General features: G+C 54.7%; 1 protein-coding gene across 1 annotated transcript; it reads right to left on the bottom strand.

The window, feature by feature from the left end:
* Positions 1-24: 24 nt before the first annotated feature.
* On the bottom strand, positions 25-12,691 carry CA6 (carbonic anhydrase 6). The gene is made up of 9 exons (XM_088066619.1): positions 12,613-12,691; positions 11,238-11,420; positions 8,262-8,410; positions 7,822-7,917; positions 4,404-4,470; positions 3,809-3,966; positions 1,888-2,002; positions 1,424-1,522; positions 25-962 (listed from the first exon to the last, which is right to left on the bottom strand). Exons 1-9 carry the CDS (start codon positions 12,689-12,691, stop codon positions 349-351), a joined length of 1,560 nt encoding a protein of 519 aa, XP_087922745.1. The 3' UTR covers positions 25-348.
* Between the last annotated feature and the right edge of the window lie 1,354 nt (positions 12,692-14,045).

Below are 14,045 nucleotides of genomic sequence, written 5' to 3'. Positions count from 1 at the left end.
AGATGGTGAGAAACTGAGACTGGGTGAGGGATGGGAGAGGAATTTTATTTGAGGAAGCAGCTCCTTTGACCAGAGAGCAGCTCTTTGGCACGAAAAAACATCTGTGTATGGGGATCTAAATCAGCACCCTGGGAGGGATGTAACAACCCAGGGTGCTGGACTGTGCCAGGTTCTGCAGTTCATTGCTTTCATCTCACTGATGGAGGTTTTGGTCTCTTGGAAAACCCCCGTGGGGCACCAGGAGATGCACAGTGAGCCCATACAGGAGGAGAAACAAGCACTCAATCTCAGTTTTCCCAACAGGCAGCTTGGATTCTCTGGATGCCCTGAGAGGAGCAGAGGCTGTGCTCACTGGCAGCTGGTGTCAGGCTGCAGGATCACCCCCCCCAGCAGGGCCATGGGGGTTTGTCCCCAGGCAATGACGTCCCCCTTGGGCTGCCCCTCTTTGCACAGCGCCAGCGCCCGAACCTCCGTGGCGTTGAGGACTCGGCTCCACAGGTTCACCTGGGCCATCCACCCCGCAAAGCCATTGGAGAACGTCCCAAGCAGAGTGTCCCTGTCCTTGCCGAGGACCAGAGTCCCCCCAGCCCGGCTCACGTAGCCCTTCTGGAGCCTCTTTGCTTTGCCAGCTGCTCCGTTGAGCCACGGCGTGGCCGTTCCCTCCCGGGAGGCCCAGGCCACGCAGTGGTGCAGCCAGCCCTGTGCCTCCTGCTGCAGGGGGAAACTGAGGAACTGCCCCCCCAGCCACAGCCCCAGCTCCGTGCCCACCGTCACCACCAGCTCGTGGTCACTGTCCCCAGTGCAGTAGGACAGGATGGTCTGGCAGCCCACGGGCTGGGCTCTGCTCCAGAAACACAGGGTGAAGGCTTGCAGAGACACAGCACGGAGGGGATGAACCTCCACAAAGCTCTCAATGTTTTCCACGGGGAAGTAGAAAGCTGGAAAGGTGCTGGATTTCGTACCTGAAATAACCAAAAAAGCCAGCAGTTCCATTTCCTGTAAATCAGCCCAAATTCTGGAGAACAGCCACAGAACTGGTAGGGCTGTGCAGTCAGTTTGCAGTTACTGCTGTGTGTTGTGCCAGCAGAGAAGGGGTTTGAAATGATGAAAAGCTGAGCTTAGCTCCCCCACCCAAATGTTTGGGAAAACCTTGTTTTTCCCTCCTTCCTCCTCTTTTCTCACATTGTATAAAATAGAGGTGATGATTATTTATCCTGTGGGAATTGAGCTGAAATTTTTGACTGTAAAAATGTGCTCCCATGTGGCAGGAGAGCTGCAGCTGCAGCAGAATATGGTCCCAGATATGGGACCAAATTCTGTGTGTGTCAACACCAAACCTGTCAGTGGTTTGGGCCACCAAGGTCAGCAGGGCATGGGCTCTTCATCCTCACAAGGTGAGCTGGACCCAGCCTGTGTTTCTTACCTGTGTGGCTCAGTCCATTCAGCAGCTCTGTCCTCATGTCCTGGAGCTGCACCTGGATTTGATCCAGCCTGAGGGTGAATTCCTCTGGATGACACTGTGCTGGAGCAAGCAGACAGCTGAATTTACAGAAGGCTGGGACCTACACGAGCCACATTTTCTAGTTTGAGCAAAAGCTGTGTTGCAAAATGCAGCTCCTCTCCTCTGTGTGGAGCCTGGCTGCGCAGCCAGAGCTGTTCCCACACACCAGACACCCCTGAGTGAGGGTCCTGACGTGGTGCCAGCTGTCCTGGAGGTGTGGCACTCAAAGGGCAGGGCTGGCACACACCTTAAACAAGGGGACCCCAGCTGAGCAGGGACACTGCTGCTCTGGCCATTCCAGCCCATCCCACCGAAGGGATTCACAGTTTCACACCTCCCCTGGGGTGTCTGTCCCCCCCAGGTGTGCAGGGGCCCCTGGGCCTTACCCTGGGCTCGGAAGGAGGCCTCCACCACACGGCCCTGCAGCGGCTGCACGTGCCGGTAGTCATTGCGCAGGGTGCGGTTGTGCCCGTCCAGCAGGGAATTCTCCAGGAGCTGGATCTGGGACAGGGACATCACACAGGGACAGGGCCATCACACAGGGACAGGGCCATCACACAGGGACAGGGCCATCACACAGGGCCAGGGACATCACACAGGGACATCACACAGGGCCAGGGACATCACACAGGGCCAGGGACATCACACAGGGACATCACACAGGGACATCACACAGGGCCAGGGACATCACACAGGGACAGGGCCATCACACAGGGACAGGGACATCACACAGGGACATCACACAGGGACAGGGACATCACACAGGGACAGGGCCATCACACAGGGACAGGGACATCACACAGGGACAGGGCCATCACACAGGGCCAGGGACATCACACAGGGACAGGGACATCACACAGGGACATCACACAGGGACAGGGACATCACACAGGGACAGGGACATCACACAGGGACATCACACAGGGACAGGGACATCACACAGGGACAGGGCCATCACACAGGGCCAGGGACATCACACAGGGACATCACACAGGGACATCACACAGGGCCATGGGGACATCACACAGGGCCATGGGGACATCACAAAGGGACAGGGACATCACACAGGGACATCACACAGGGACATCACACAGGGCCAGGGACATCACACAGGGCCATGGACATCACACAGGGACATCACACAGGGACAGGGACATCACACAGGGACATCACACAGGGACATCACACAGGGACAGGGACATCACACAGGGCCATGGACATCACACAGGGACATCACACAGGGCCATGGACATCACACAGGGACATCACACAGGGACAGGGACATCACACAGGGACATCACACAGGGACATCACACAGGGACATCACACAGGGACATCACACAGGGCACAGGGACATCACACAGGGCACAGGGACATCACACAGGGACAGGGACATCGCACAAGGACAGGGACATCGCACAGGACACAGGGGCATGGGGACATCGCACAGGGCACAGGGACAGCAGCTCTGCCCAGAATCACAGCGCACACCCTGCAGCTCAGGATTGCACTGAGAGCTCCCCAGCCAGGAATCCTCAGGGTCCCTGGGCCAGCAGCAGGAGGGGAAGGACCAGGGCTGAGGGCTCTTATCAGCTGATTGATGATAAAGGCATTTTTCCTGGGGGACCTCTGAGCACCTGCCTGATGACATGCATGCATGGAGACTTTGCTGCTACTCTGTACCTTTCTCACAAATGCCTTCCAGCCTTGCCCTGCCAAAAAGAGGATTTCTTTTTCAAAGAGAGCACACTGTGATCCCCCACTACTGTGCTCTCATTTTATCTTGTTCTTCTCCTGGAAGAAAACTTTTCTGATGCTTCTTTATTATTTATTAAATTGAAAGCATTGCTTTCAGTGTAAGTCTAGACAATGAAAAACCCTGAAATTCCTTCTAAAATCCGCCAATTATTCTGTAATTATTTTAATGTTATGAATGGCTTTTTTATTTGTTTTTGGGGGGTTTTGGTTTTTTTGTTTGGTTGTTTGGGGTTTTTTTGTTTGTGTTTTTTTCAGGGGGAATCTCTTGCAGTAGTTTTTGCCTTGTTAATTCTCACTGGTCTCTTTTTAGTGCTTCAGGGTGGCTGAGCTTAACCGAGCAGAGTTTTGTTATCAGACACCAGACCTTGGGTCACCTGCTGACAGCCTGACCCTGCTGTGATGCAGAATCACAGCCACAATTCCAGTTGCTCAGGAATCCATCCCAAAAGCTCTGTGACAGAGGTGCCCTAAGAGCTGTTCCCAAGATCCCTGGAGGGCAGGAAGGGGAATGTTTGGAGGGAAGGGAAGCTGGTGGGAGGCAGCACTGACCTGGGTGTGTGACAGGACAATGGGGGAGTGGAAGATGGTCCAGATGACGCTCTCGGAGCACGGGGGGGTGGTCAGGGAGCCCTGGTACCTGTAGAAGTGGGAGAGGTTTTCTGGCAGCATGGCCTGGATGTCCAGAGAGCTCAGCGTTGTTGATTGACCTCCAAAGGAAGCAGAGAGGACACCAGGAGTTAATGGGGAGGGAAGAGAGAGGTCAAAGTGCTCTTGGAACCAGGGGTGGCAAATCCCCCTGGCCAGAGCTCATCAGGCCTTTGGTGGAACTGGGTGGAGATGGAGAGGCCCTTTGTGAGCCTGTGGTTTGTCAATCAGAGATGTCTGGGTCTGGGTGCTCCCAGAGCTCTGCCAGTCCTGGGGGTGTGCTCAGGAGGCATCAGGGGGTGTTGCAGGCTGCAGGAAGCTGATATTTGGTGCTGCACAGCTCCAGGAGTGCATTTATTGCTGCCCTGGGCTGTGTGGCTGGAGCTGTGCAGGGCTGAGGATGCTCTGCCAGCACAGCAGCAGGAAAATGTCTGTTCCCAGAGGCAGTGTGTACACACGGGCTGGGAGTGTCAGGGACAAAGGCATTCCCAGGTCTTACCTGCAAACCTGATCCTTGCCAGCTTGGAAATGAATTCGCTGTAGTAGGTGTTCTCAAAGTGCCCATCCTAAACACAGCACAGACACTTGATCAAAAGTTATCTTCTGATATCTGCCCGTTATTCTCACTGCTAATCAGCTGGGGGGGCTAACTCATGGGCTGGGAGACAAAAACCAAACACCACCACAGATCTCCTGATGGGCTGGACAGTGCAAGGCATGGTCAGGTTTGTACAGCGTGAGTAGAATACTGATCAGGACTCTTTTTTACTGCTTTTAAATCCACACTGAATCAAGTGTTCCCAGGGGGAAAGCAGAGCAAGGCTTGGAGGCACAGCAGGGAAACCCCAGCTGCCATATCTGATATTCTTATATATGGGATATATCTCTATATATCTATATCTATATCTATATTGATATATTGATATAAATAAAATCCTACTTATGGGGTTTTCTGGGGCTCCCAAGGGATATGTCTGAAGCCCAGGTGGCCCAGGGGAAGCAGCACAGCCTCCTAAAGAGGTGCCAGACCCCATCTCTTGGGACAGCTGTACAAACCTGGCCAGGGCTGCTGTGTGTCAGGGAGGTTTAGCCCAGGCAGTGTCAGCACAGCCAGCACATCCAGCACATCCAGCACAGCCAGCACATCCAGCACAGCCAGCACAGCCTGCACAGCCAGCACATCCAGCACATCCAGCACAGCCAGCACATCCAGCACATCCAGCACAGCCAGCACAGGCAGCACATCCAGCACAGCCATCACAGCCAGCACATCCAGCACAGCCAGCACAGCCAGCACAGCCATCACATCCAGCACAGCCAGCACAGCCATCACATCCAGCACAGCCAGCACATCCAGCACAGCCAGCACAGCCTGCACAGCCAGCACATCCAGCACAGCCAGCACATCCAGCACAGCCAGCACAGCCTGCACAGCCAGCACATCCAGCACAGCCAGCACATCCAGCACAGCCAGCACATCCAGCACATCCAGCACAGCCAGCACAGCCAGCACAGCCAGCACAGCCAGCACAGCCAGCACATCCAGCACAGCCAGCACATCCAGCACAGCCAGCACATCCAGCACAGCCAGCACAGCCAGCACAGCCAGCACATCCAGCACAGCCAGCACAGCCAGCACATCCAGCACATCCAGCACATCCAGCACAGCCAGCACAGCCAGCACATCCAGCACAGCCAGCACAGCCAGCACATCCAGCACATCCAGCACAGCCAGCACAGCCAGCACAGCCTGCACAGCCATCACAGCCTGCACAGCCAGCACAGCCAGCACATCCAGCACAGCCAGCACAGCCAGCACATCCAGCACATCCAGCACAGCCAGCACATCCAGCACATCCAGCACAGCCAGCACAGCCAGCACATCCAGCACATCCAGCACAGCCAGCACAGCCAGCACAGGCAGCACAGCCAGCACAGCCAGCACAGCCTGCACAGCCTGCACAGCCAGCACATCCAGCACATCCAGCACAGCCAGCACATCCAGCACAGCCAGCACAGCCAGCACAGCCAGCACAGCCAGCACATCCAGCACAGCCAGCACAGCCTGCACAGCCAGCACATCCAGCACATCCAGCACAGCCAGCACATCCAGCACAGCCAGCACATCCAGCACAGCCAGCACATCCAGCACAGCCAGCACAGCCTGCACAGCCAGCACATCCAGCACATCCAGCACAGCCAGCACATCCAGCACAGCCAGCACAGCCAGCACAGCCAGCACATCCAGCACAGCCAGCACATCCAGCACAGCCGGCACATCCAGCACAGCCAGCACATCCAGCACATCCAGCACAGCCAGCACAGCCAGCACATCCAGCACATCCAGCACAGCCAGCACAGCCAGCACATCCAGCACATCCAGCACAGCCAGCACAGGCAGCACAGCCAGCACAGCCTGCACATCCAGCACAGCCAGCACATCCAGCACATCCAGCACAGCCTGCACAGCCAGCACAGCCAGCACATCCAGCACATCCAGCACAGCCAGCACAGGCAGCACAGGCAGCACAGGCAGCACAGCCAGCACATCCAGCACATCCAGCACAGCCAGCACAGCCAGCACAGCCAGCACATCCAGCACATCCAGCACAGCCAGCACAGGCAGCACAGGCAGCACAGGCAGCACAGGCAGCACATCCAGCACAGCCAGCACAGCCAGCACATCCAGCACAGCCAGCACAGCCATCACATCCAGCACAGCCAGCACAGCCAGCACAGCCAGCACAGCCAGCACAGCCAGCACATCCAGCACAGCCAGCACATCCAGCACAGCCAGCACAGCCAGCACATCCAGCACAGCCAGCACAGCCAGCACATCCAGCTCAGCCAGCACAGGCAGCACAGGCAGCACATCCAGCACAGCCAGCACATCCAGCACAGCCAGCACATCCAGCACAGCCAGCACAGCCAGCACATCCAGCACATCCAGCACAGCCAGCACAGCCAGCACATCCAGCACAGCCAGCACAGCCAGCACATCCAGCACATCCAGCACATCCAGCACAGCCAGCACAGCCAGCACAGCCAGCACAGCCAGCACATCCAGCACATCCAGCACAGCCAGCACAGCCAGCACATCCAGCACATCCAGCACAGCCAGCACAGCCAGCACATCCAGCACAGCCAGCACAGCCAGCACATCCAGCACAGCCAGCACAGCCAGCACAGCCAGCACAGCCAGCACATCCAGCACATCCAGCACAGCCAGCACAGCCTGCACATCCAGCACAGCCAGCACAGCCAGCACATCCAGCACATCCAGCACAGCCTGCACAGCCAGCACAGCCAGCACAGCCAGCACATCCATCACATCCAGCACAGCCAGCACATCCAGCACAGCCAGCACAGCCAGCACAGGCAGCACAGGCAGCACAGGCAGCACAGGCAGCACATCCAGCACATCCAGCACAGCCAGCACATCCAGCACAGCCAGCACATCCATCACATCCAGCACAGCCAGCACAGCCAGCACAGCCAGCACATCCAGCACAGCCAGCACATCCATCACATCCAGCACAGCCAGCACATCCAGCACATCCAGCACATCCATCACATCCAGCACATCCAGCACAGCCAGCACAGCCAGCACAGCCAGCACATCCAGCACAGCCAGCACAGCCAGCACAGCCAGCACAGCCAGCACAGGCAGCACAGGCAGCACATCCAGCACAGCCTGCACAGCCAGCACAGCCAGCACATCCAGCACAGCCAGCACAGCCAGCACAGGCAGCACAGCCAGCACAGCCAGCACATCCAGCACAGCCAGCACAGCCAGCACAGCCAGCACAGCCAGCACAGCCAGCACAGCCAGCACATCCAGCACAGCCAGCACAGCCAGCACATCCAGCACAGCCTGCACATCCAGCACAGCCAGCCCCAGGCTGGCTCACACGTACCGTGTACAGGAAAGCCAGCACAGCCAGGCCCTGGGGCTTGTCTTTGGCTTCCTCAAAGCTGGAGTAGTTCGCAGAGTTGTAGTGGACAATGTGCAGCTGCGGAGGGAGACGGGGTCGTTCAGCAAGGAGTGATGAATGGCTTCTGGGTGTTCAGAGGGACAGACTGAGGGGACAGCCACCACCCCAATTCCTGCTGCTTTGGGACCTTTGGGTTGACAGGTTTCTGGTGGCTGTGGGGGAACAGCTCCACCTCTGAAGGACACGGGTGCCCTTGCCGTGGCTTTTCTTGGAGCCTTCTGTGCCAGCAGCGTCAGGCTCAGCCCTCCCATTGCACCAACCCCCTGTGGGAGCCCCTTGGCTCGGCATTGCTCCCTGCAGGCTCTGTGGGGTGCAGCTCCCACCTCCCTGTGCCAGAGCCCCCGGGCCCTCCCTGCACCAACCTCGGCGAAGTAGCGCATCCCGTCGATGGTGTGCTCGGAGCCACTGGTCTCCAGGTCCAGCCCACCCCAGTGCAGGTGCATCTGGACAGCTGTGTAGACACCTGGGAGCCCTCTGGAGATGTTCAGGGTGGGTGGCAAATCGATCTGAACTGAAGAATGGCAGGGTTGGAGGCAGCAGTGGGTGCAGCCTTGCCCAGCCCTGTAGCGGCTCCTGCGGTGCCCGTGGCACCTCCTGGAATGAGCAGGACCCCAGTGTGGGAGGGAAAACGGGGAAGTTTCGAGCTGGGTGTGCTTCAAAGCTTTCCTGGGCTCAGGCTGGTGCAGCAGGGCAGGCACAAGAGGGACTGGGCTCTCCCCAGCTGTGCCTGCAGACCCCTTCTCCCCCAGCAGCTCCGGGTTTGGCTCAGGCACCAGTGAGCGCTCGAATGCTCAGCTCTCACTCAGCACAGCACATCTGGCACACCTGGCACGTCTGGCACATCTGGCACAGGCCTGTTAACCACTTCCTTCCCAAGGCAGAAAAGGGGAATAGGAACCAACACAGTGCCTGGCCTCATCCCTTTCCACAGTTCCCAGTGAGGCCCAGCCGTTCTGTCGGTTTGAAAAGGCTGCGTCATTGCTGATGGATTTGGGGAGACAAACCTCTTTTCTTCTCCTTGCCAAGAAGAAGTCACAAACCTTCTGTCTTCCTGCTAATTCACTGCCAGAAATCATAGATTATGTTAATAAATCTGGGGGTGAAAGTGGAGAATTGCCTCATCTAAATGAAAGCCCCCAGCATGTTCTAAAAGCTAGCAACTATCCTTGCAAAATGCAGCACAACATATTATTAATTAGTCACAGTTTGGGTTTCTGAGGAGTTTCTTTTGTTTGTGAACTGTTTATAGACAGACAAGATGAAAGCATGTTTCCTTTCAATATCCCAAAGGCTCTAGAGTGGGAGGGATAAAATAATCTACCTTTTTCATAAATTCCCTGCTGACTGCCTTCCATAATGAGGGTTATTTACTTCAAGTACCTCACCAGGGTTTCTGCTTTCTACAAAACACAGCTAGGGAATTGTGTTGTGAGTTTGTAACAAGCTTAAGACTCCTCTAAGATACTCTAGGCAAATACTTGCTGCAAGCACAAGGTCGGGAGTAACCTGGTTTGCTTCTGCTTTTCACCCACGTGGAGTGACTGCTCTGAGCTGGCAACGCCTCAATCCTGCTTCACCCTGGCTCTGCAGGATGGAGAATCAGCTGGGGATGTGCAGGATGGAGAATCAGCTGGGGATGTGCAGGGTGAGAATCAGCTGGGGATGTGCAGGGTGAGAATCAGCTGGGGATGTGCAGGGTGAGAATCAGCTGGGGATGTGCAGGGTGAGAATCAGCTGAGCCTTCCCCAGCATCCCTGCCCTGCAGAGTGCTCTCTGGCCACCCCTGCCCCAGCACAGCCAGCCTTGGCTGCCCAGCTCTGGCCCTGAGTTAGTGAGGGCCAACTCCAGGTCCCAGTTAAATTTGCTCCTGGAGGAGGATGCACACATGGATGACATTTTAATTTTTCAGAGCTGTGCTTGTCCTAGGTACCTGCTGGAGGACCAACCCTCTTGAAAAGGAAAAAGAAAGGTGCAAAAGCAAAAGGCTTTGTTAACCCAAGGCTCTCACCTTGGGTCCTGAGGGACTCACAACATGGCAAACAGGCGTTTTCAGGTGGGATTTAGCCTGCTGCTAACACACCTACAGAAAAAATGAACCTGGTTTCCTGGGTGAGACATCTGGGGTTTGGCTCTGAGAGCCTGTAGGGAGAGTCCTGCTGATAAATCCCTCTCCTGTCCCTTTCAGATCTGCTGAGTGTTTTCCCTGAGAGATTCTGCTGCCCTGTCCCATCTCACTGAAGCCAGTAGAAAAACCCAGCCTGACTCACAGGAGCTGTGAATAGGGACACTCGTTTGTCTTTGTGCTTTAGGAAACTGCCCCGCATCAGAAAATCATTGTTGGGAAGTTAACAAAAGAATGCACAAATACACACATGCAGTCAAAAAAGCTAAACCTGCAAGAATTAATGTCTAGGCAGGCAGGGCAGCAGTGCTGACAGAGAGCTTCGGGCTGAACGCCGAGTTTGTGTGGGCCACACAAAAGGAGTTACCATTTTCAGGACCACAATCACAACAGTCTCTGCTGGCACTTGGTCTCTCATCACTGCCCTGCCCTCACACCGAATTTCCCTCTCTGTTGCAGGCAGAGCTGCTGTGCAGGACTCAAGAGTCGACAGCTTTATGTTCCCAACACCTTCCCAAAACCACCCATCCTCTGTCCCCTGCAGCCATCAGAAACTTCCCTCATTGCTCATCTGTAGTCCAGAGGCATTATCCCCATAGTAGCAGCTGATGAATTATTTAGGCAATGAATTACAGATTGCAGCAGGGGAATCTGGGATCTCCTAAAATGATAAGCAGTGCCCTGAAAGTGTGTAGCCAAAGGCTGGGATTTTAACACGTGCTGTGCTTCAGTTTCCTGTCCTGAGCCCCAAAATACCAATCCTCTGGCTGTGTTGTACTGGGTGACCTACATCCAGCCAAAGCTGGGATGCAAAGGTTCCATTCCTGTCACTTCTGATTAATGCACAGGCCAAAAGATGCATTTTTCTGAATGCAGAGGAGTCAGCGTGCCCCAAACACCACTCACTGCTGCACTCCTGTTGTCTTGCAGCACATTAAAGGAAAGGGTCAACTTGGAATTCTGCAGCTGCATTCTATCTCCTTTTCATGTCAGACAGAGAAAATACCTTGCAGAAACCTAACTGCCTTGTATTTGTCTGGTTTATTTATGTACTTCTAGAGAGCTTTCCTGCGTGATTGAGGAAAGCAGCAAACCCAAGAGAGCAGAATGAAGCGAGATGGCAAAGTAAGGCGAGTTCACAAAAAGGGGGCAATGTCTGTGAGTGCATTTCCAGAGCTGAAACAAAAGATTGTTCCTGCAGTGCCCTGAGCCTTACCTGAGTGGCCAGTGTTGGTCATCCTGAAGTGTCCCTGCAAGAACCCATCGTAGCCACCGAGCTGCAGCTGCAGCAGGGGGTTGTACCTCACTTTCCTCCTCTGGATGTCGATGGGGGATTGCTGCTTGCCAGCACAGTCGGGGAAGTGCTGTCCCCAGTGCTCTTCATCCAGCTCTCCTTCTCCTGGAGGGGAGGCAAGGCAGGTGTCAGGGCTGTGCTGTCAGTCAGGAGTCAGAGCACTCTCCCCATCTGCCAGCAGGAATTGCCAATCTCATTACTGTAACGCCAGGAGCTGCAGCCAGAAGAGGCTGCTTCGCCTTCCCCAGAGTGAAAATACACATTATTGTGTCTGCAGGACAGCTGTGCTGCAAAGTAAGAAACCTGCATTGCAGCAGCGGCTCGGTGGCTGCTGGAGGCTGAACCTCACCAGAAGATTCAGTGTTCACATGGAAATGGGGATTTCAATGGGTCCCAACTGCCAGAGGTGTGGAATTGGCTTCTTAACCAGAGCAGTGAATAGGATCAGGGTGATAGGCAGGAAGGCTCAGCTCGGGATCAGGAACTGACAGCAATTAGCTATTTTTAACTAGGGAGAGAGCAATTGCAACATTGCAACTCTTCAACAATATCCTTTGTTTTAACTTAGCCCACTGAAAACCGTAAAAGAATTAACATTTACTTCAGTGAGCTCTGCAAACAACCCCCGACACAAATTAAATTTAGATAAAATTTCACCAAAAAATATAAATACTTAAATAAGTACTTCTTAGTGCTCTGTACTGTCTGGGATAGGACTAAAATAAGAAGCAGGCAGTATTTAAATCAGCATTTAAAGCTTTTCCTTGCAGGATCATCCAAAGGGCAGCTTTTCTTCTAACACATTCTAAAGATTTCCCCCATTGTTTGAACCTCGTTGTGCTGCCAACCCTGACAATGTGTCCCAACCACACAAAGGAGGAAAAAGAGGTGACATTGAGGAGAATCACTTTCAAGCCATGGAGGCATCAATAAAGTGGAATAAAATGACAGGGGAAGGGAGGGGAGGGGGGGAAGGGAAGGGAAGGGAAGGGAAGGTGCGGGAAGGTGCGGGAAGGGAAGGTGCGGGAAGGGAAGGTGCGGGAAGGGAAGGGAAGGGAAGGTGCGGGAAGGTGCGGGAAGGTGCGGGAAGGTGCGGGAAGGTGCGGGAAGGGAAGGGAAGGGAAGGGAAGGGAAGGGAAGGGAAGGGAAGGGAAGGGAAGGGAAGGGAAGGGAAGGGAAGGGAAGGGAAGGGAAGGGAAGGGAAGGGAAGGGAAGGGAAGGGAAGGGAAGGGAAGGGAAGGGAGGGGAAGGGGCCTCTCCAGCAGCAGCAGTGAGCCCAAGACAGCCCTGTTTTTACCTTGGTAGGTCCAGGGCAGCTCGTGGGAGAGGCTCAGGGGTGCCAGGAGCAGGCGGAGCAGCAGCGCTGCCAGCAGCATGTCTGTGTCGTACCTGCAGCCAAGGGAGCGAATATTTAACACCCCCGAGAAGCCAAATTACTGATTCCCTCCTGGCCTGGCCTTTCAGCAGCCCTCCTGCCCTCCTCCTCACCCTCCCCAAGCAGCAGTAGCAGCACACAGGGCACAGGGTGGCTTTGGGCAGGCAGCTGCAGGGACCCTCCTGGCACAGCTGGCACCAAACAGGGACAGGTTTCCCCCATGGCCACAGCCCTGGGCTCGCTGGCTGACCCCTGCACATCCCTGCTGGCTTTTCCTGTCCATTCATTCCCGATACACATTCCTGGATCGGTACAACAGAGCTGTGTGAGCAAAACTGCCCAGCCCAGACCTCAGAGCTGCTTCCCTTTGCCCAGAGCGAGGAGGCAGAAGGCATTTCCAGGGCTGGATTTCAAAAGTTCAGAGTGTTCACAATCTTACTAGAAATCAAAACTGTAAACACTCTGCTCCTCTGAAAACCAGACTCCTGAGACTGGGTTTAAAAGCACTCCACACCCCTGAGCCTCAGCATTTAAAGCATTGCTTTCAGCACCTTCCCGTATCACTCAAAATCTGGTTTTGAATGGGAGAGATTTGCAACCTTTGAAAAATTCAGAGCTCTCAAAAGCTATGTAGACTTGAAATATACAGGCACCGTACAAGAGACTGAAATCCTGATAGCTTTTCAAGAAACATACAGGAATTCAAATAAAAAATAGCAGGTGACAGGTGTCTAAATGCTCTGTGGACTTCTGTATCTCTCCAGACACTTGATTTCCTTAAAAATGTGTCCCAAGCAAATACTTGTCCATGGTGTGGTAAAAGTCATTTGGCAGAACAGGGAAGAGACCAGGGATTCTCCTTCTGCCTTTTTGTCTCGTGTCACCATTGTCACCAAATGCCATTCCCTTTGAAAAGCCTCCTCCTCCTCCCTCAGGAATGACACACTGCTGGCAGCCCTTTCTTCCCAGCCCTGGCCCCCAGCTCCAAACCCATGGTTCCAAAACAAAAGGGGAGCAGAAATCTCCCCAGGAATGGAATTTTTACCTCCTATGGAAAAGAGCTAGAGATTCCAACAAAAGCAGCACAGCTGGGCTGTTGGTTTTAGGCGACAGGCAGCATTATTAACACGAGGCAAGAAAGCTCAGGTCAGTGAAATCCCAGCACTTCTGTTCTGGTGTCCCTGCCACTTGTGACAAAACTGGGAAATATTTTCAGGAACAAGTTGATTTTCATCCACTCAGCGAGGGGGCAGCAACTGAGGTGAGTTTGGGGTGCAGGTCAGGCTGATCTGCACAGAAGGTGAGACCCAGTGTGGCAGTTTGGTACAGTTTGGGACAGTTTGGGACAGTTTGGG

Source organism: Pseudopodoces humilis, chromosome 24, assembly GCF_049639895.1.
Source record: "Pseudopodoces humilis isolate 2021_Gansu_Grassland_sample_001 chromosome 24, ASM4963989v1, whole genome shotgun sequence".
Classification (NCBI taxonomy): domain Eukaryota; kingdom Metazoa; phylum Chordata; class Aves; order Passeriformes; family Paridae; genus Pseudopodoces; species Pseudopodoces humilis.
This window is presented reverse-complemented; position numbering and strand designations above follow the sequence as displayed.